The sequence below is a fragment of the Dipodomys merriami genome, unplaced genomic scaffold (assembly GCF_024711535.1).
Source record: "Dipodomys merriami isolate MVZ:Mamm:240054 unplaced genomic scaffold, mDipMer1.0.p SCAF_3, whole genome shotgun sequence".
Lineage (NCBI taxonomy): Eukaryota > Metazoa > Chordata > Mammalia > Rodentia > Heteromyidae > Dipodomys > Dipodomys merriami.
This window is the reverse complement of record NW_027204492.1, coordinates 13563845-13587167: the sequence shown is the minus strand read 5'-3', so window position 1 is coordinate 13587167 and position 23323 is coordinate 13563845. Positions and strand designations below refer to the sequence as shown.

Genomic DNA, 23323 nt, shown 5'->3' with positions numbered 1-23323 from the left:
AAAAGGTTAAACAAAACAGAGGTAATGCTATAGGAATGGGATATGAATGTCTTTAGGATACTGTCTACAGAAAAGGCAATAGATGCCAATCCTGGAAGAATAGCTCTTACTTTGTTAACCATTGATACAGCAATATGGGAATTCAAAAAGTATAGCTAGCATTGAATTTATCCCTTTTGCCAAGAGCTTCAAAACTATTTAAATAAGATTTCTTTATAGTATTCCCATAAAGACAAATTTAAATTCTGTGTGTCAGATGGGAAATCTAAGGCAGAGAGACTAAATAACTTCCCTAATGTTAGAGAAAAGAATTTCTTGATAAATAATTTAGGGTTAAGAACATAAGCTTAACTATTGCTGTATGAGCCATAGTTTTAATTAGCCGACCACAGAAATGGGAATTATTCAATTTGCTTTTGTCATATGAATAAACACCAAAGTTAAAAAAAAATACGTTTATTGTCAGCATCCAAATAAACAGATAAGAATTTTACACTTGGGAAAAAACCCTCATGACTGTCTGTCTAGTCTTCCATGCAATCTATATATGGGATAAGTGGATAATAATTAGTACTTTAAAATATATATGAAACAAACTTGGTACTGGTGACCTTACACCTGTAGTCCTAACTAATCAGGAGGCTGAGCTCTGAGGTTTTCAGTTCTCAGACAGCCTGGGCAGAAAAGTCCCCTAAGACTCTCCAATTAACCACTGAAAAACTGAAAGTGGAGGTGTGGCTCAAAGTGGTAGAGCACTAGCCTTGAGTAAAAGAGCTTAGGGACAGCACCCAGGCCCTGAGTTCAAGCCCCATAACTGACCCCCCAATATATACATACATATATATATATATATATATATATATATATATATATGAGAAACAAAGAATGTAATTTCCTTCACTTAGCCACAGTGATCTGCCCAGACTTGAAAACAAACAAGACATTAAAAACAAATAGGATTGGGGCTGGGAAGGTGGCTCAGTGGAAGAGTGCTTGCCTTGCATGCATGAGGCCTGGGTTCGATTCCTCAGCACCACATAAGCAGAAAAAAAAGCCGGAAGTGGCATTGTGGCTCAAGTGGTACAGTGCTAGCCTTGAGCTGAACAGATGAGGGACAGTGCCCAGACCCAGAGTTCAGACCCACGACCGGACCCCCCCACCCCCCCAAAAAAAAAAAACAAATAGGATTTTTTAAAATAGGAAAGTTGGCATTTTAAGGCATTTCACATACAATAGCATTTTAATATTCATTTCACACAGGCCTGTGTTTTGAAAGCAAGTACTTACATGTCAGAATTATATCTTCCTTTTAAGCCACCAGTTACAAGGGAAAAGACAACTATAAGGAAAAGCTTCATTCATCAAAGGTTACAGCACAATAATATTATGTCACTGTAAGCCAAATATATCATTCTACCCTTACCTTTAAGATATAAGACATCCTCTAAAATGAATATGTAAAGAAAGAGAAGATGAGCGTGAGAGGTCGATGGTTATAATGACCAAATCCATTTATCAATAATTCTAAAACAACATTTGAAATGTTAGTGTTATCATAAATTACACAGAGAGAATATCACATTTCCCACATTAGTTTCAGATGCAATATCATCATGCAAAAGTTCAAAGAGTATAATTCTGCACATGATAACAAATGTTGAAAATAATTGAAATACATACTACATAGTAAGAACATATTAATAACTCTATTCCTGAGCAGAAGTAATCATGCTTTAGGTTTTAGATTAGTTATGTGAAAGATTAAGTCATCTTTACCCTCTAAAGCTCACCTCAATTTGAATTTAGTAATTGACATTACAAAATATCCATCATTAAAAAGGGGTAACGGCCGAGCGACGGTCACACCTTTAATCCTAGCTATTCAGGAAGCTGAGATCTGAGGATCACGGTTCAAAGCCAGCCTGGGCAGGAAAGCCCGTGAGACTCTTATCTCCAATAAACCACTAGAAAACCGGAAGTGGCCCTGTGGCTCAAGTGGTAGAGCACTCACCTTGAGCTGAAGAGCACAGGGACAGCATTCAGGCCCAGAGTTCAAGCCCCACGACTGACCAAAAAACAAAAACAAAAACAAGAAACAAAAAAAGGGGGGAGGGGTAACAATGAAGTGCCTGGTCTAAGTAATCAAAGAAGAAAACTGGATGATTGTAGGAATTTCAGGTTGATTTTTAGAGCAAATCTTGGGACTATTTTCTGGCCGAATTGTGAATAGAAGTATGTAATAGAAACTCTATCTCATGTACCAAGTCTCCTACAATATCAGGTAGAAAGAGTCAAAAAATCCTCCAATGATAAAATATTGTTATATCTTTACTCCACTAATGTGCGGAGAAAACAATCATAGCAGACACGTAGTGATTTAAATCAAACCACACTCAAAACTCAGCAATGCCTACATGATCAAAACCCAAGTTTACTATCGTATCATATGCTGACTTTGTCCCAAAATTCTCAGGCTCATTACGTAACTGTCACCAACTTACTCTTCATGCAACCACACCCATTTAAAGAGAAGTTTTTAATACTTTAGTGAAATCTGAAACAATCAGAAACAAGCCATATGAAATTAAAAACAACACAACATGGAAATGGCAGCCCTCTATGTAGTTATGGAAGCTGGCGGCTGTTATTTCTCAACTGTAATATCTAAAGAAAAAAATGACCATCTTAAAACCACTACTAAAACAAAAACCCACACTACCAAAATAGCAAACATCCTCAAGGCTGTAGCTGAGAAGCCTTTCTTTAAATTAAAAAAAAAAGACATTTCTTTCAAGAAATTCTTTCTTTTCCGTTTCCCATTGTAGCAAATATCAGTTTCACAATTTACACACATAGCTCTGTCTCATAACACTTTATTAATTTGGTTTAATAGAACAAAATGCTCCAAAATGCAGAATTGGATCTGTTTGATTAGAAATCCAACTCTTAATAAGATGGTTCTTGTTTAGATTTGCATGGTTAACTAATTTAAAGAATGATTATAATCATGTAAAGTTAAGGCAGAGGCACTTCAGGAGGAGACAAAGAAATGCAGGTAGTGTGAATCTTCAATAAAGATGTGTAGATAGACAATGGGGAAGAAACAAAGCACAAATCACTATATCTAATAATTCAGGTTTTACTCACATGTACCACCTATCATAAATTCTAGCACATTCTCACTGAACTGTTTGCAATGAGCTACACAATTGTATACCATATGTAGCAAAATTACCTCTTTATAACCTAGTGCTGCTGATGGTCTAAGTGGAGGTGCAGGTCGTAGACAACTTAAACTCCAAGGCTTTATAATTTGAGGAGGTTCCAAGGGTCCTCGAAGTTGTCCAATAGAGCTAAAAGACTGGGAAAATATCTGATGAGATGTTGCCAACCTGCCATCTGAACCCAACCTTAAACCACAGTAAGAGAATAACAATAGCTTCCTTGGATCAGAAAACTCAGCCATAGTAAGAGAAAGATAGAAAAACAAAAGTCTCTAGTTTGAGAACAGGCTCTTTCTGCTCACGCTCACTCTTTCTCTCGCTCTCTCCTCCTTCTCTCTCTCTTCCTCTCTTTCTCTTTCTCTCTCTCACTCTCTTTTTTCTTGAATTTCATTCAAGTAAGATTTCTTTTTTCCTCTGTAAGGGAGGAAAATAGAGTACTAGGTAACATTTAAGTTGATGGTGTTCAAAACTCCCATTAGATGCTTAAATAGACTCTACTTCATAAGAAAAACCCCAACATCAACTCAGCAAAGTGAAGTAACTAGCAAGTCATTGACAAAGTCAAGAAGTGAACAGAGCTTTTACGTCAAAGTCCATATTTCCCCCACAACACACAGAACTCAAAACAGGAATTTTGGCATCACAGGTTGGAGTGCTAAGAAAGATAACAGCACATTGTCCAGTTCACTCAAGAAGTACAGAAAAATCTCATCAATTCAAATGCTAAATTGGTGATAACTCAGAAAAAAGCAATGCTAACAGAACCTTCTAAGAAGTTTACTAAGGAAATGCAATAGCATGAATGAGATATAGAAGATGTTTAAACACTCAGAGAAGTAAAACTCAGCACATTATGAATATGACAATAACCACTAAATGAGTCTCATTTATCTCTAAAATATCTTAGCAGAACTTCTGGTTAGAAATACTTGGATAAGCCGGGCACCAGTGGCTCACACCTGTAATCCTAACTACTCAGGAGGCTGGGAGCTGAGGATCGCGGTTCAAAGCCAGCCTGGGCAGAAAAGTCCATGAGACTCATCTCCAATTAACCACCAGAAAACTGGAAGTGGCGCTGTGGTTCAAAGTGGTAGAGTGCTCGCCTTGAGCTGAAGATCTCATGGACACCACACAGGCCCAGAGTTCAAGACCCATGACCATCAAAACAAACAAAAACAATACTTGGATAGTAGTTGGTTTGACTATCTGAATGCTACCAAATACAACCGAACACTCCTAAGTGAAAAAAAATTTGTAGGAGGGTCATGGGGATAAAACCCAGGGCCTTGACTATGAGAATAGGCCAGTGCTCTATTTGTGAGCTACATTCTTAGCTACAAAATTTATTGTTAATTTGAATGAGAAATAAGAATTAGTGAAGCTTAACTGTACTTCAGAATATATAAATATAGACTACCCAACAACAAACGGCATGTTTGTTGCTTCCTGTAAGCTTTTTAGCCTCCATAATTCATGGATTGCACAAATGGGGTACTTACAGAATGAGCACTACACGATGATGACGAAGTTTTGGATAATGAACTGCAAGAGGTGGGTCCTCTGGTTAGTCTGTTCAGATGCTCTAACCATTCCTGGAAGTCCTGGTTGTTGTTGCAATAGATCACAATTTTCTCTATTATGTTACCTGTATCACCCAATGAATGGGAACATTCAAAAACAAAAAGCCAGGAGTAAGGAGAACCATTCACTTTATTTCATTCATAAATATATTTTGAGCCAGGTGCTGGTGGCTCACGCCTGTAATCCTAGCTACTCAGGAGGTTGAGATCTGAGAATTGTGGTTTGATGCCAACCAAGGCAGAAAAGTCCCTGTGAGACTCTTACCTCCGATTAACCACTCAAAACACAAAAGTGGCATTGTGGCTCAAGTGGTAGAGCACTAGCCTACCACTCAGAGAGAGTGCCCAGGCCCTGAACTCAAGCCCCACAACTGACATAAATAAATAAGTATATTTTGAGCAACTAGGACTTGGCTAGCTATTTTCAGTCATCTGCCTACCTGTAGAATAACCCTCTCAAAGTTCTAAATTAGGAACAGATAAGCTGTGATAATAAATATATGAAATGTTAAGTATGTTGTCTAGCTAGTTCACAGTTTAAAATGACAATATTGTACTAGTTCTCCAGGTATCAAAGTTGGAGCAAGACCCAACTTAGACTGTCTACAATCTTCAGACAAATATAAAAATCTTAGAATTCTTATTGAGAAAGACAAGTACCAGTAAAGTCAGTTCATTAGCCTAGCCCTGACTAGTGTGCCATATCAGTATAAAAGAAGTATAACTATTACATGTATATCATTACAGGCCTGGCAAAAGAGATAATAGTCCAAAATATCAGGGAGCCTTATCAAGCAATGGAATTTTGCTTAATTTGTGAAGAGAGTACTTTTCAGCACTTTTTAGAAACATAACCAAGTCTTGCTAATTCATACACTGATAACAAGATTGCAGATAGAAGTCCGTGGACTAGATGACAGAGAGAGAGAAAAATCATATTTATACCCACCCATTTTGTTATTCTTTAGCTCTCACATGTAGCTGTTATGCAAGAGAATATTGAAACTAATGGCAAATTTGAGGCTTTTAAATTACCAGAAGACTCCTCTGTTCTATACTCTACTTATACCAGGAAATGGAATATACTTTAGCATCTCCATGTAAAACTTGCTCATAGATTGCATAAGAGAAAATAATAGCATTTACTTATTTAAACTCCAATTCACTCTAAAAAGCATTTGAAGGGGCTGGGAAGGTGGCTCAGTGGTAGAGTGCTTGCCTTGCATGCATGAGGCCCTGGGTTCAATTCCTCAGCACCACATAAACAGAAAAGGCTGGAAGTGGCATTGTGGCTCAAGTGGTAGAGCGCTAGCCTTGAACTGAAGAGCTGAGGGACAGCACCCAGTCCCAGAGTTCAGGTCCACGACCGGACCCCCCCCCCAAAAAAAAGGCATTTGAAGTAGCTCCATGAAAAAAGAAAAACTTGGCCTACCTGTGATTTCAAATGCCCAGTCATTCCCGTCAGTGTCATCCAATCTACTCACTGCCATTCCTGCTACTGTTATTTTTCCCTAGGAGAAAAGAATATCTCTATTAATTATGTGATAAAACATATTTCTCTTAGACTTCTTTTCTCAAGTCTATCAATAGATTCCTTATTGTAAATTTTTTAAATAAGTTTTTATTGTGAAAATACTGTGCAGAGGGATTACAGTTCCATGAGCAAGGTCATGAGTACATTTCTTATCTCCCTATCATAAATTTTAACCAGACAAGAAAGCAAGTGGAGCTGTGACTCAAGTAGTAGAGTGCTTGCCTTGAACAAAGAGAGGCTGAAGGACAGTGCCCAGGCCCTGAATTCAAGCCCCAGGACTGGCAAAAAACAAACAAGTTTACTTTGCTTACATATTTTCACATGAATCAGCAAGCAAAGGAAGTTTTGTGGAAATTAGTAAAGGCCAGGCCTTGGTAGAACAAGCAATAATGTCGTAACACTCTATATCCTGGGAGAAAACAGAAGTAAGTGTAATTTCTTAAGAAGTTTAGGACCCAAAACAATGCTAGAGACCCAAAACAACGTGATGAGGCTGAAATAAGACAATTGTAGCAAGTGTCACTTTTCTGTTTTCTCAGCTATGAACCTTTCAAAAGTTGCTGCAAACTTATTCAACTGTAGACTTGGATTTCTACTTATACGTTCGAAAGCTAGCTTATAGACATAGATTCAAAAGAAACATACTAATATGAGGTTTTTGATTTAAGGACCATCTGTTCTTATAAGCTGTTCAATATTTTTAAGGGTGAGAACATTGTGCCTTTGCTGGTAAGAGCTTTTACTGTCTTCCTGGAGATACCACATCTGGACAGATGCGTGTTTCCATACAGTTCCCACTACTTGCTTTGTATGAAATCCACCAACCTGATAGATAAAACCACTCATCCGAGGACTCGCAGATAACATTAGCAGGACATTTGAAAATAGCATAAGGTACCGTTCCTCTTTGTCCTAAGGTAGAATGAAAACATTAAATGGATAATAAAAATTAAACATATTTTTGGTCAGGAATTTTTGGAATCATTGTTTTGTAACACATACCTTACATAATCAACCAAAACAACAGAAGTGATTTTTCAGAGAATTTCAATTAAAAAAAGAAAGGCATTCAACCCCAAAGCATGAAGCCAGTTAAACTTCCCTCTGAAATGGAAATAAATGTGCCAGCTCTCTATCCTTCCTGAGAAGTGACACAGTTTACGTAGCCAGTTTGATGCACACGTCCTCGGCACAAAAGAACTTGGTAGGTGCACAAAACAACAAGATTATTTTAGTTTGAAAAGTAGTCAAATGAAGCTGTTTTCAAAAAAATTAGGAAACAAATTAGGTACTAATGTGTAGAGTAAATTTTATTCATAAAATGAATGTAATGACTAAGAATGAGATAGTTACTGTATGCATATAAAACAAAATAGTAAACACAGTTGTTTTAATTGTGTGGTTTTATTTGTGTGTGCATGGTAATGGGAGGGTCCAACCCTGAGTCCACACTCTACCACTGAACATCACTACCAGCCCAATTTTATGATTTCCTTTTCTGATTGACATATAAGAATTGTACCTATTTACAAGGTACAATGTGATGTGTTAGTTCATGTGTACATTGTATAATGGTCAAAGCAGGGTAATTTCCATACATAGTCTTAAATTGTTATCATTTCTTTACGGTCAGCACATTCACAATCCCCTCTTGGCACTTTATAGTACACTATATAATGCAAGATTTTTAGGTGGCACTGAAGAAACCTAAGTGCTTGAGTCCCTTTAACAAATATGCAATCAAAGGGGAAGAGGAAGATGGAGATGAGCACCAGGGTAATTGTACCAAATGGAATTTTTACATCTATTGTTTGCAAAGTGTTCGAACATGGAGCTGGGAAGGTGGCTCAGTGGTAGAGTGCTTGCCTTGCATGCATGATGCCCTGGGTTTGATTCCTCACACTACAAAAGCAGAAAAAGCAGGAAGTGGCGCTGTGGCTCAAGTAGTAGAGCACTAGCCTTGAGCTGAAGAGCTGAGGGACAGTGCGTAAGCCCAGAGTTCAAGCCCCATGAGCGACAACAACAACAACAAAAGTGTTCTAAAATGTGCTCGCCATCCTCTCAAATCTTTCCCTTGCCTACTTTTGTTTTACAGATATCTCTTTTCTTCCCTCTTTTCCTCTTTTGCCTTTAATATATACGCATCTCCTATTCTAAAAGACCTTGTTTCCTCCCTTCCCCCCCCCCCCCGTGAGGCTCCTTATACATAATATCTCATTTCTTGACATTGTATTGCCGAATTACTCGCTGCCTTCATTTTCTTCTCATTGATCTTTCCTCAACTGCACTCCCCTCCCTGCTCCCTCAGAGTCATCAATAACTGCCTTCTAGCAAAATCCAATGGTTTCTTTTTGGTCTTCACACTCCTTGACCTCTGACCCTCCTGCAGCACTCAGCTCGATGGCCACTTTCAAGTATTCCTCTAGGAGTTCCAGGACACCATGACCCCCAATTCTTTTCAACCCTCCTATTTGTCTTTGTTTTTTTCCCCCCTGCCACTGGTTCCTCTTCCTTTCAACCCAAGGGGTTTATCCCAAACATGTGAATGACTAATAGTTACCCTCACCGCATTAACCTTCCCCAGGGTTTCCGCATTTTCAATGAGATTGCTTATTAACTCAAAGTAATGAATCTCTGCCACAGGCACGTCAGAGAGTATAGTAAGATGTTTGGGGAGAAGAAAGACAGCTCTAACACTCGATAAATCACACCAGGTAGATAAATCACACCAGGTAGATAAATCACACCAGGTAACATAATCAACCTTTCTCCCCTCTTCTGGCCCCTTCCTAAAAGAAATAATCCATCTTCATCCCTGGTGCTTCTCTTTACATATTTACTTCCTAGGAAGGTACAATCTGTCAAGGACATCCAAATCTCGTTGCTCCTCCAACCCTCTCACCCCCATTTCCATAGTGCTTTACCAGCTGCCTACAGAACATCTCCAACTAGATGGCACTGAAATGGCATTCATCATCTTCTCTAGCCCTTCTCATTGGCTCCCATCTAAACCTGTGTCTTAGTTTCCCCTTATGCTCCATTTCCTCTACCACCAGCTTATTCCTACTCTCACACACACCTGATACATCATTGTTAGAAAATGTCACACACAGCAGCCCTTTTCCCATGTTTTTGTGCTGCTTGAGACTCTTTCATTCATTGTTTCCTCTTGCCTGCTGCATCCATCTAAACTACCCTAGCCTCTGATATGCAAGAGCCAATATAACCTGGTTTAGTCAGTCTTTCTTCTCATCATTTCTAAAGTGTACCTTTACCTTCCATCAGTCTCACTTCCTTATTGTCCCACAGGGAGCAGGGCCGGGGGAACAACCCACTTTCTTGTTCTCTCCCAAGATAATAATCTTAAATCCGATCTCCATGAGGTCTTCTCCATCTCTCCCTTCTCAGAACTTGTACTGAGCCTACCTATGAGACCACACAATCTAACACTGAACATTCAATTGGTTTCCAAGTTCTGAATGAGTTCTTTGGAAGCCAGGATCACCACGTATTCTTTCCCCCAATTCTCACAATATCTGGAAGAATAGGTACTGTTTCTTATTTGAATGTTTGATCATTTAAGCTTGATGGAAGAACAAATTAAAGGAAGGAAACTGTAAAAGATGGAAGGAACAATGTTGAAATCTGAAACACCTTACCTCACAAGTTCCATACTGCACCATGACTTGTGACATAAAGATTACACTACCCAAGGTCTTAATATCCTCCCCTTCCCATGCCTGAATAGGTTCGGAAAGTATCTGCAATTCTAGTTGTTTTCTCTTCCTCAGATCTTGGCACTGTCCCTATAAAAGCAAAACAGAACAGAACAGAATAAGAATTCTTATGAAATAGATGTGTGAAATCTATCAGACCGAACAAGATCAAAGTTAGATGTGACTTTTGACTCTCAGCTTCCCATTGGATCCCTTTGTTCCTCACCCTGAAATCGTATAACCAGACACATTCCAGACAGACAAAAAAAAAAATCTACGAATCTACTAACTCTCTAACCTTGAGCTTCTAAAAGTTGTGTGTGGATGAGATACTTTTCATCTTTCCAAAGCCTCAAGAAAAAAAAAAATGTGAGAAAGAAAAATGTTCTTCTCTCCCTTTAAGGAGTCTGGAGAAACAAGCAGAAAAATCCCATTAAGCAGACCCAGGCCAGCAATGAGTAGTTTCAAATATGCTTGGTACCCCTTCTCTTGCTTCTGTCTACTTGCCTATCTTTTTTTTCAGTCATGGGGCTTGAACTTGGAGTTTGGGCGTTGTCTCTGAGCTCTTTTGCTCAAGGCTAGTGCTCTACCAGTTTGAACCTCAGCTCCACTTCTGGTTGTCTGGTGGTTAATTGGAGATAAGAGTCTCACAGACTTTCTTGCCTGGGCTGGCCTTGAACCATGATCCTCAGATCCCAGCCTCTTGAGTAGCTAGGATTACAGGTGTGAGCCACTGGCGCCCAGCCTACTTGCTTATCTATGAGTAAGGAGGGCAAAAGTTACAAAGCTATTTCAGTTTTCTGACTTAGGCCCACTTTCTAACAAGGTAACATCATGACAATAACAGAAATAAAAATGAAACCAAAATGACTCCTAACATTATGTAGAGACTTACAAAACAAAAACAAATTCATTCTTTATGCCACAGTGAATTAAATCAAATTTGGATGAAATATAAGCACTGTCCTGTACTCTGTTTAGGGAGCCAGAGTAGATTTCCATAAAAATAGTCAATTTTGACTTCTGAAAGGATTGGAGAAAAGGAGATAATGTTGCATTTCATGATGGCAAACTCAAAAATTCCACCAAGAAACAATTTCCAGCTTACCAACGCTATGTGAAGAATAAGCACTATCTGTGCATGTTTATCCACATGAGTGTGTGTATGTCCCTGCTTCAGAAAGTGTGAGTTATCTTGGAATAAATTAATAGTATTCATTCCAAAATGAACACAAAACATAAGCATATGGTTAGTTAAGCTATTCTTTCCAATGAATGTAATGTAATAGTTTTTGGGAAGTAATTTTTCTATGAAATCTTTGCTGCCTCATTCAACTAAATGAATATTTGAAGAAAGAAAATTACAGAAAGTACTTATAGTGGGAATGAGTATACTATAAACATCAAAACAAGTTTATAACATGATCAGAAAGAATAACAGGTTTTTAAAAGAGACATATCTCATTCTCGCTACATAGGAAAAATAAAGATACAAATCATAACAAATGTCATGGTTCTCCAATTAGGTTGAGCCATGTAGAGACATCAATAGTTGACTGTCTTAGACCTACAACAGCGCTTGTAGACCAATACCTAACGGTTCTTCAACTTGTTGTTTAACCATCAACTTGTCACCCGATGATCCTCCAATCCCTGATATTCCAAAAGCAGTAAAAGGAGATGATGATGAATGGTATATCATAACATTACATCAAGAATCAATAACTGCACACTGGTCCAAATCACTCACATTGCTACAGAAGTTTTTAAGATGTAGCTAAACTTAATCACCCAAAATAACATTTTCTTTCCTTCTAAAATGGTACCAAGTAGTTTTACATCATGAGGTTCAAAAAGACACATTCATCATGATGTGCAAGATGTAAGATTACAGATGCCTTTGGTAGCAATCTATATAAAGTGAATTTTAGTATAGTGTTTTTTTCCTTTTATGAAAGATTTCCTTTTCATATGCAAAGAACTCATATCTTTTGGTATTAATAGTTGAATCCAGTATTGCACCCAATCTGTAAGTGATGATTTACATGAGTTATACCATGGGGGATGAGCAATGGGGGTAAAGATAAAGAGACTAAGGAAACCCCCCACCTACACACCAATGCTTCATGTGGCCAATACTTCAAATGTGATTGTTTTATACCCTCAGCCCTGTAACCTTTCGTAGGTAAGCATGATTTTCAGAGGACAAAATGAACTGAAACAATCACTGCAATACTGTCATGAAAGCTTATTGTTTCCACCCTAAAGACCTTTGTATAAGGAAGAAAATGTTGCATACAAGTGCTGCATACTGGTGGCTAACATTCGTGATCCTAGCTAGGAGGCTGGGATCTGAGATCTGAGGGTAACAGTTCAAATCCAACTTGAGGAGAAGGGGCTGGGATACTGTAATCTTCAATTAACCAGTAAAAGCTAAAAATAGATGTGTGGCTCAGTACATGTATGGTTCAGCCTTGAACAGAAAAGCAAAGTGAGAGCATGATAACTTCAGTTCAAGCCCTGGTTTCAGCACACACACACACACACACACACACACACACACACAAACACACACACACACACACAAACACACACACACACACACAAAAGGAAAGAAAGGTAGCCTAATATGACACACAAATTACTTTTCAGCACCAAAATATAGAAAATTATATAACTTACCATGAGCATTTTGAATGCTATGATTGCTTTTAGAATATCCTGATGATCGGGATGAGTATCCTATTGAAGGAATACATTAGAAAACAATATTAGAGCCTGGTTCTGGTAGCTCACACCTATAATCCTAGCTACTCAGAAGGCTGAGATATGAGGATCCCAGTTCAAATCCAGTCTAGACAAGAAAGTCCGTGAGATTCTTATCTCCAATTAACCATCAGAAAACCAGAAGTATGGCTGTGGCCATACTTGAGCAATAAAACTTAGGGAATATATGTAAATCTACCTGCTGAAACTTAACTGGAGTAATGAGAAGGCCACTTTTGCTCAACCCATCTCAGTAGAAAACACAGGGTTTGAATAGGCTAGGGGTCTGACCCACACTAAGAAGTGGTTCACTCATGATAAGTCACTTTGTAGTAACATATGGGAAAAGTTCTCCTTACCCAAACTATCTGACAACTAAGAATTCCGGGTTTTACTAGGCTTGTAGGCAGCAATCATGCCAAGCAATCAGAAACCAAGATAAAGTGTCTCATGCAGTGGTGGGAAACAGAAGGCCACTGCCAGTGGGACCCAGTAGAGGGAGGGCTCAAAATTGGCTCCACTGCCATAGAGGCTGAGATCAAAATCCTGGTGAGGGATGCATCTACTGCTGGAGTGTAAGAGCATTCTCTCCAAATTAAATGCAATCTTTGTACATCAATCCTGAGAAGTAACAAAACAAGGCCTTTACTTTCTGGATTTTAGAGATAAGCAATGGGAGGCAAAGCTCAAAAGCTTCAGTGAACTGGTTTAGCATTCAGAGGTCAATATCTTCCTGAGTGTCAACTGGGAATTAATCCTTGCAGGCTTTACTCACCCGTTCCCCAACTGCCCTTCAACTATGAAGCAGGTCAAATACCCTGAGAACATGGTTGCACTCAGAGTAGATGCTTTGAATCCTTGCAAACTGCTGCTGGCAGTGTGCAACCTTTTTCTTTAAAGATAATCAACCCTTTTAAAACCTCAAAACCTTTTCCCCAGACACAGGAAGTGCAACTAGGGTAAACACAGCCTCTCCCGCCCACACCTCCATACCCCACGGGCACAGCACAGTGGTGAAAGAACAGCTCAGGGAGCTGTCCCTGTCAACTGGCTTTTAATCACAACAGGATTTGGATCTTGAAAAAAATACTCAACTATCAGAGCTTGCTGGAAATTGTGATACTTAGAAGAGGATAGCTACACTACAACTGTTACAAGTTAATTGTGATTGTGTAAACAAAAATGTGAGGGTACGTTGATGTAAATGTATTGATATATGCACAGATATGCTAATATTGGGTTCATATATTAATCTTCAAGGACTCCCAGAATCTTCCACTGTAATCCAGGATCAGAATACTACTGATCACAGTGTTTGAAAAAATATTCCTGTTTGCAGTGAATATCTTCTACTTCACATATTTGCTTTACCTTTTCAAACAATAGTTAGTTAATATGCCAGAACAAAAGAAAATTCTAGGTTTTGTTAACATTTAGCCATAATCTACAGATAAGAGGATGGGGCTGGGAAGGTGGCTCAGTGGTAGAGCGCTTGCCTTGCATGCATGAGCCCTGAGTTCGATTCCTTAGCACCACATAAGCATAAAGAAAAAAGCCGGAAGTGGCGCTGTGGCTCAAGTGGTAGAGCGCTAGCCTTGAGCTGAAGAGCTGAGGGACAGGGCCCAGGCCCAGAGTTCAGGCCCCATGACCGGACCCAAAAAAAAACAAAAATAAAAAATAAAAAAATAAAAAAAAAACAGATAAGAGGATGAAAGAAAATCTAAGTAGTTAGACCCATTGGTTATAATCCCAGCTACTCAGGAGGCAAAGATCAGGAGGATGTGGTTCAAGGTCATTGTAGGAAAGAAGTTAATGTGACTCCATCTCAATAAACTGGGTGTGGTGATACAGACCTGTGATCCTAGTGGTACATGAGGCCATAAGAGGATAGCAGTTGAGGCTGGCCCAACCAGAAAAAAAAAATTGAGACCCTATCTGAAAAGTAACTAAAGCAAAGGAGAGGTTGGATGTGGCTCAAGTGGTAGAGCAACTGCATATCAAACTTGAGGTCCTGAGTACAAACCCTAGTATCACCACATTAAAAAAAAAAAAAAACAATAGAACTAGAGGTATGGCTCAAGTAGTAGAACTCTGGTCATGAGTGGAAAGTTGGAGGAGGAGGAGGAGGAGGAAGCAAAGGAAAATATAAGTCAACAAGAAGGAAAAGATTTGAAGAAAGCAATAGAACTAATGATTATAGGAGAAGAAAGAGGGGGCAATGATCATGAACAGCTGGGAGGAAAGAATAAGGATCTTATTTTGTTGTATAAGGAAGGAAACCAGAAGTCTAGGAAAAGAAAAGATCTAACTAAGTAAATTCTGAAACAATGGTATTTTTCTGGATCCCTAGCAAGATGCAGCTAGAGACAGACTGGCTGGATATCTGGGTACAAGAGCTTAGAAAAGCAGTTGGACACCGGTGGCTCACGCCTGTAATCCTAGCTACTCAGAAGGCTGAGATATGAGGATTGTGGTTCAAAGCCAGCCTGGGCAGGAAAAGACCGTGAAATACTCATCTCCAATCAAGCATCAGAAAACCGGAAGTGACTCTGTGGCTCAAATGGTAGAGCACTTGCCTTGAGCTGAAGAGTTAAGACACAGCACCCAGGCCCAGAGTTCAAACCACATGGCCAACAAAAAAAAGGAAAGAAAAGAAAAGCTTTATCCCCTTACCTCCATATGCCGTTCCAACTCTTGGAGAAGAGTAACATATTTTTCTAGGCGCATGAAAGGTTTGCTGAGGCTCGTTGTTAAAATGAGAATACCTGGACTGGATGCACCTTGATTTTCCATGAATTGTTCCAGAGCATCACTAGCAAAAGAATGAGTCTAGTTAGGTTATTACTGAAAATCTCATGCAAAAAAGTTAAACTAACACCATTGTACTGTATTTCACACAATATAAAATCAAATCAAACTCTTTCACCAGCCTCAATATTATTCAATGAATTTCAAGTTGGTTCAACAAATTCTGAGCCAGAGACTTGTAATCCCTTGTGTTATTTACTCAATGAGCCCTAAGTCACTGTGTACCTATAAGGGACAGGCACTGTTCTCTCATCAGGACATAGTAGAGAACAAAAAAAGAATCTCCACCCTTAAGGTACCTACACCACAGGAATGAGATGTAGAGTCTATCAAATGACCACAACCTCAGCTTTACTTTTTTTTGGTCAGCTGTGGAGCTTGAACTCTGGGCCTGGGCAGATCTTCAGCTCAAGGTAAGTGCTCTAACAATTGAGCCACAGTGCCACTTCCAGTTTTCTGGTGATTAATTGAAGGTAAGAGTCTCATGGACTTTCCTGCTTGGGATGGCTTCAAACTGTGATCCTCAGATCTCAGCCTCCTGAGCAGCTAGGATTATAGGAGTGGGCCACTGGCATCTGGCGAGCTTTACTTCTTTTGAGTCACTTCTTTCACCATGGTTATTTGCTGCTCAGATGGCAAGGTTAAGTGTTCCTTCTGTCACCCACTAGATTCCGATAGCAGAATGCTGGCTACCTAGAATCTGAATGCAGTGCTGCAGGTCGCTTCGAGGGGGAAACAGAATATTTCACCCTCTATGTACTACAAATTTGTAATTCTCAGCTGCTGCTTTCTCTGCCTTTTAGCACCCTTTCATATTGTTTCCTTTCCATCCATAAGGGTGCTGAGTCCCAGGGACATTTTAATATACAGCTAAGAGAAGTATAATCAAAGAAAGAAACCTACTGCTCAAATGAAAACCACTCTTGCTTTCTCTATTGACCACTCTGTCCTCCTTGGTTGCCTATGTGCATCTAGCTGGCTCGGAATCTCCTTTGGATCTGGTTAATCCTCTGCATTCCTATTGCTACTGCCTAAGTCCAGAACATGTTAGCATGCCATCTGGCTCACTTCAATAAGCCAGACTGGTCTGGTTTCCAGACACTCTCATCTGCATAGTATCCTGTAAACCACCACTGCTTTCCTACTCAAGAAATTGTAGGTGTCTGAGGGAGGAAAGGGATAGTGGGACAACAACAAGGAAGGGAAGGGATAACAAAGATTGACAAGTAGTGAACTCATTGTTTACCTATGTAACTGTAACATCTCTGTACAGCATCTTAACAATAAAATAAAAGGGAAGGGATGGTAGGGGAAAACAAAGGAGGAAGCAACAATGCTCAATAGGAAATGTACTCATTATCTTGCTCATGTAACTGTAACCCCTCCATACATCATCTTAATAAAATATTTTTTAAAAAAAGAACAGATGCATTATACATATAATTTGTTGGATGGTAACTTATTTTCACAACTACATAAAGCTAGCGAAACTGTAACTTCAAAAGAAATTGTAGCTGGGGCTGGGAAGGTGGCTCAGTGGTAGAGCGTTTGCCTTGCATGCATGAGGCCCTGGGTTCAATTCCTCAGCACCACATAAGCAGAAAAAAAAGCCAGAAGTGGTGTTATGGTTCACAAGTGCTAGCCTTGAGCTGAAGAGCTGAGGGACAGCGCCCAGGCCCAGAGTTTAGACCCCATGAATGGACAAAAAAAAAAAGAAATTTTTGGTGCCTACAAAGTCAAGTTTTAATATTTTACATGCCTATTGGCCTCACCCATCTTTCTCATTACCTCCTTCCACCACAATTTAAAAAAAAAAAACCCTCTATGGAAACATGGCCTTATTCTTCCTAGATCCTGTCTTGGGTTAAGAGTCCTTAATCCTGATATGTTGCCAACAGCTTGTGAAGCATGTTAAAAGAAATTTGTCTTTGGCAATAAACTACTAGGAGGAGATATAATGAATTGCAGGTAATCACTATGAATAATAAATATTATCCTTGCTTGGCTTCTGTGAGTAGCCAAGGATGGAGTTGTAGCTAACACACAGAGTAGCACATGTACATCAGAGGAAAAAAACCTAACAATGGTTTCTTAGAAGCTGCATCACATTTGAGTGGTCACACTCAATCACTGCCGCTGGCCATTTCATCAGTTTGCCGAGTCTAGTTGCACAAGTAGCTGAGGGAGAATTAGTGCCTTGGATTTAGAGACCCTGGATGGGTTGTCAGAGCCTCAAATGATTCCATAAAAGAGGCAAGACATTCTTTGTAATTAAATGGTATGGATTAAACTAGTGGAATTTGTATGGCTACTACTTTATGCTAGAATCTTTACATGTGTTCATTCTTGTTTAATGTTCACAGTAGCATTTCAATATAGGTGGGATGTCCGTTTTTATAAATGAGAAATCTAAGCTACAGAAAGTGGTATGGTGGGCCTTATGGCTAGGTCAAAAACCAAACCCTCAGTCTTTCCACATCATCACCTTGTTTCTCTACAGAAAATTATTTTATACACTATAAAGTAGTCAATGCATGTGTTAATGTTGTCATTGCCATTATTGTTATTATCATTATCATTATTCTAAGGCAAATACTTTGCTAGAATTTCATCTTTAAAAACTACTGGTGTCAGGTACTAGTGGCCCATACCTTTAATCCTAGCTACTCAACACACTGAGATCTGATGATTGTGGTTCAAAGCTAGCCCAGCCAGGAAAGTCTGAGATTCTCATCTCCAGTTAACCAGTAAAAAACAGCCAGAAGTGGAGCTATTGCTCAAGTGGGAGAGTACTAACCCTGAGCAAAAAAGCTAAGGGACAGCACCCAGGTCCTGACTAGCTCCAGTGCCAGCATGGAAAGCAAGCGAGAGAGAGAGAGAGAGAGAGAGAGAGAGAGAGAGACGACAGAGACAGAGACAGAGACAGAGACAGAGAGACAGAGAGAGAGATAGAGACAGAGAGAGACAGAGACAGAGAGAGACAGAGAGAAAGAGAGAGAATTAGTACCTGTGATTTTCACCTTAATGATTATTCCATATATTTTTAATTTATAGCAAAAAGCATACTTGCATAGAGAGATTTAAAATTCATCACATATAAACTATAATTTAAAAAATATCTTGGACTTAGAAAGCACATTTGAGGAGAAATGTAATCTGGAGAAAATCAATGTTCGAATTTCTTTCCAGTTTGTTAAAGAATGCTTTTTTTTTTTCCCCATGACTAAATGCTGCATCCTTGATACTTTAACTGATGCAAGAGTTACAACAATGAAAACCAAGAGTGTGAAAATGTTTTGAATTATTTTTCACTCAGCATTCTAATTTCTAAGCTTCTCAAATACCATAAGGAATTTTTTCTAATTCAAGGCAACATAAGAGCATCATCTTACATTAAAATATTGGTTATTGAGAAAACAAAAAATGTTAATAGTGAAACAGAAAAAAGCCTCTTAGAAACATTGCTTCTAAGTAAGAATGGCCAATAGACACATGAAGAAATGTTCAACTTCTCTGGCCATAAAAGAAATGTAAATCAAAACAACATTGAGATTCTACCTCACCTCAACTAGAATGGCTATAATCAAGAAGTCTAATAATAACAGATGCTGGAGGGGTGTGGCCAAAAGGGAACCTTACTGCATTGTTGGTGGGAGTGTAAACTTATTCACCAACTCTGGAAAAAAGTATGGAGGTTCTTCAAATGACTCCACATAGAGCTCCCCTATGACCCAGCAATCCCACTTTTGGGCATTCACCCAAGCCATCACAAACAAGGCCATACTAAAGCTACCAGCACAACTATGTTTATCACAGCATTATTCACCATAGCTAAGATATGCAACCAACCCAGATGCCCCTCAGTAGATGAATGGATCAAGAAAATGTGGTATATATACACAATTGTTAGGAAATGGAAAGACTTGGAAAAAAATCATATTAAGTGAAGTAAGCCAGACCCAAAGAAATATAGTTCCCATGGTTTCCTCATTTGCAATAATTTGTATACATCTAGGATAATTTTATAAGCTGAGCAGTAAAGCTCAAAAACTATGTGCATATGACCATATAAGATGATGCTGGGAGGTGGGGAGGATTGGGTGGAGGGGGGCGGTGGAGGATGGGAAGGGATGGGAAGGGGAAAAAGAGGAGGCTACAATGCTTGATAAATGTACTCGGGCTGGGAAGGTGGCTCAGTGGTAGAGTGCTTGCCTTGCATGCCTGAGGCCCTGGGTTCGATTCCTCAGCATCACATAAGCAAAAAGAAAAAAGCCAGAAGTGGCGCTGTGGCTCAAGTGGTAAAGCGCTAGCCTTGAGCTGAAGAGCTGAGGGACAGTGCCCAGGCCCAGAGTTCAGGCCCCATGACCGGACCCACAAAAAAAAAAAAAAAAAAAAAAGAAATGTACTCATTATCTTGCCCATGTAATTGTAACCCCTCTGTATAGTATTTTCACAATTAAAAAAAAAGATGATGCTAAGTGAAATGAACCCCAAGATATGGACACAAGAGGTCTTTCTTTGTTGTTGTTGTTTTTAATGTACTATGTGATTTTTTTAAATTTCCTTTGTATGTTCTTCCCCCCTATAGTATATCCCCTGTTGTCACTGTACTTGATTTTGGTACCCGGCATCTTTACATTTGTCTAATTTGGAGAGGGGAAGGGGGAATAACAAAATACTGAAACAAGGACACAGGATGACCCATTGCAACATGATACTCACAAGACCGTATATTGAAAATTAACTTTACAACCTGGTGGGGGGAGGAGTGAAGGAGGTAGGGGAGGGAAGGGATAGTGGGTGAACAAGGGAGGGGGTAACAATGCTCAACAAGAAATGTACTCATTGCCTTACTCATAATCCCTCTGTACAGCATCTTTACAATTAAAAAAAAAAAAGAAACATTGCTTCTTACCATAAGTTGATCCTAAAAGGCATGCTATTTAGCCAACTAAGTTTGTTTTTTATTTAAATGTTATTGTAAAGGTGATGTACAGAGGGGTTACATAAGCAAGGTAATGGGTACATTTCTTTTTGAACAGTGTTACCTCCACCCTCATTTATTCCCACTTTTTCCTCTCCCGACTGCTCCCCTCCACGCCAAGTTCTAAAGTTCATTTCCAACATAGTATCTAGTAAGCATTGCTGTTGCATTAACTCACCCTTTGTCACACCATTTCTGTGATTCCTTCCCTTCCCCAAATCAGATAAACTTATATATAAGACTAAGGGTACAGAAATAATAATAATAATAATGACAGCTGGGAATAAATGAAAGGGAAAAAAAGAAAAAACTGCATGATCATTTAAAATGATACGTACCAAAATGAACTCCAAGAACTGGAAATAAGATTCTACTTTTTGTGTACTAGTACGTTGGCTTGAACTCAGGGTTTCTTGGTATTGTTTACCTTTTTCACTTAAGGCTGATGCTCGACCACTTGAGCCACAGCCCCACTTCCTTTTTTGTCCCATTAACTGGAAATAGTTTCCTGGATTTGTCTGCCAAGTTGGCTTCCAACCTCAATCTCTCAGATCTCAGAGTACGTGTAATTCATAAACAGCTTCATTATATCAAACAACAATACATCTTCCAAATGAATTTTTAATTTTAAATAGCCTGTTTGAAATGGCTTTGGAAGTTCATATGTTCTCAATGTGTGTGGGAATACATTAGAAGCAGTTCTCAATGTACAAATGTTGTCTGAAACTCAACATACATTGATTTCATAGACTATATTGTAGAGAGGGTTCTGTTTCATTCTGCGTTGGGCTGGAGAGCTGGAGAAAACTGTTCTACAATATAATACTTCAGACTTGAATCATCTCATATAACACTGTTTGTGTGGAATCATTGTGAAGGTGTCAACTTGAATGATCATTACTCTACATAACAAAGGATCACATTCCTCATCTCTATCACATTCACTCCCTGCCAGCCTTTCTTGGGAGTTACTAGAGCTTGGCAAAGAGATTTAAGAGGCCTTGACCTTTAGCCAATGGAAAAATCCCAGAGCTGCTCTCCCACTGGATTGGGTAGATCTTTATTTTCCCTTTTCATTTTCTACTCCCCAAGATTAGGCTGTCTGCTTCCTTCTTATCCTCATTACCTTTTATATGTGATTGGCTTTACTTAACTCCTTTCCGTGGTTTCTCAAAGAGAGCGACAAACATAACTGAGGACTCAAGATTTATTTTTCCTATGCTCCTTTCCACAGCTCTTCATGGTTTTCTCACACTCATTATTTCTGGCAACAATGATAAACAGAGGGTGCCAAGAACTAACAAAAGTACACAGGGAGTACTGCTGCAACAAAGCAGGAAGTGAGGGCCAGCTCTAATGCTAAATCTCTCTGGTCTCAGTGCTCTCTCTCTCTCTCTTTCTCTCTCTCTGTCTCTCTCTTTTAACCCTCTCTTGCAGAAGAGATTTATACTACACCCACTGTACTGAAGCAAGGAAATGAAATTGCTGTTTATGTAAGGGAAAAATTATTCCCAGGAAGAGCCACATGCTACCTTAGCAAGTCAGTAGGGGACAGAGAGGGGAAATCCCAGAAGACTTCTTCATAACAAAAGAGAGGCACTACCATTCAAATGTATGTAAATATGGGGACCCAGCAAGGTTGAGGTCTGATTACATATCCAAATTCATATCATACTTTACTGCACTTTTAACAAGATACCTCCATTCCATCATACAATTTTAACACCAGATGCCTTTCTATGGTCATTTCTGGAGAGGATTTCTGGTTTGACATTGCCACCTACAGACATAAAGGGAAAAGTTCATCTTAGCATTCTGGCTTTTGCTTGGGAAGAACAGAAATCCACCAATATCCCTATTTCAAAGGAAGCCATCATTAAAAATATTTTAATCTGAATTTTCTATAAAATTCACTCAACTAGGTTTTGCCTCTAACAGTTCGTTACAAAATGATCCAGAGGGGGCTGGGAAGGTGGCTCAGTGGTAGAGCGCTTGCTTTGCATGCATGAGGCCCTGGGTTCAATTCCTCAGCACTACATAAGAAAAAAGAAAAAAAGCCAGAAGTGGCACTGTGGCTCAAGTGGTAGAGCGCTAGTCTTGAGCGGAAGAGCTGAGGGACAGCGCCCAGGCCCAGAGTTCAGGTCCATGACTGGACCCCCCTCCCCCCCAAAAAAAAGATCCAGAGGCTGGTCCTAGAACTGTGTCTAGGCCCAGACTCCAAGTCCCACAAATGACAAAAAAAAAACCACATCCAGAGATGCAAAATAGTAAAGATCATGTTAGAAGCACAGCTGAAGAATATCTTAATATTTTAATTGAATTTATATCCCTTACATGTGAATAAACCTGAACACAGAATTTAATTCTTACTAGAGTAGTAAGTCTTCCATCAAATCAAGAGATATCATAAAATTCTGAAACAAACATCAATAACCAAAATCAAGAACGAGTATTATAATTCCCAAAAGCATCCAGAATCATCAAATTAATCCTATGACAAAATTTAAATCATAATGGCTAAAAGAATCTCTACTGCTTTGTGTGTGTGTGTGTGTGTGTGTGTGTGTGTGTGTGTGTGTGTGTGTGTGTGTGTGTGTGTGTGTGTGTGTGTGTGTGTGTGTGTGTGTATGCTGGTCCTGAGGCTTGCCAACCTTGAGCAAAAAAATGCAGGGATAGCACTCAGGCCCTGAGTACAAGTCCTAGGTCTAAGA

The 23323-nt window shown here is 39.2% G+C and overlaps 1 protein-coding gene across 6 annotated transcripts in view; it reads right to left on the bottom strand.

Annotated features, from left to right (window-relative positions):
* Arhgef6 (Rac/Cdc42 guanine nucleotide exchange factor 6) overlaps positions 1–23323 on the bottom strand; it is a 118773-nt gene that overhangs the window by 12503 nt on the left and 82947 nt on the right. For 3 of the 6 annotated variants that reach the window (XM_070039648.1, XM_070039654.1, XM_070039652.1), the window contains 8 exons: positions 15494–15632; positions 12737–12796; positions 9998–10144; positions 7164–7250; positions 6237–6315; positions 4724–4869; positions 3236–3361; positions 1424–1444 (listed from right to left, as the gene is read on the bottom strand). In XM_070039648.1, coding sequence (XP_069895749.1) covers positions 1424–1444; positions 3236–3361; positions 4724–4869; positions 6237–6315; positions 7164–7250; positions 9998–10144; positions 12737–12796; positions 15494–15632 — 805 coding nt within the window. The remainder of the gene's footprint in view (positions 1–1423; positions 1445–3235; positions 3362–4723; positions 4870–6236; positions 6316–7163; positions 7251–9997; positions 10145–12736; positions 12797–15493; positions 15633–23323) is intronic. The other 3 variants (XM_070039649.1, XM_070039650.1, XM_070039651.1) reach the window with 3 other exon arrangements.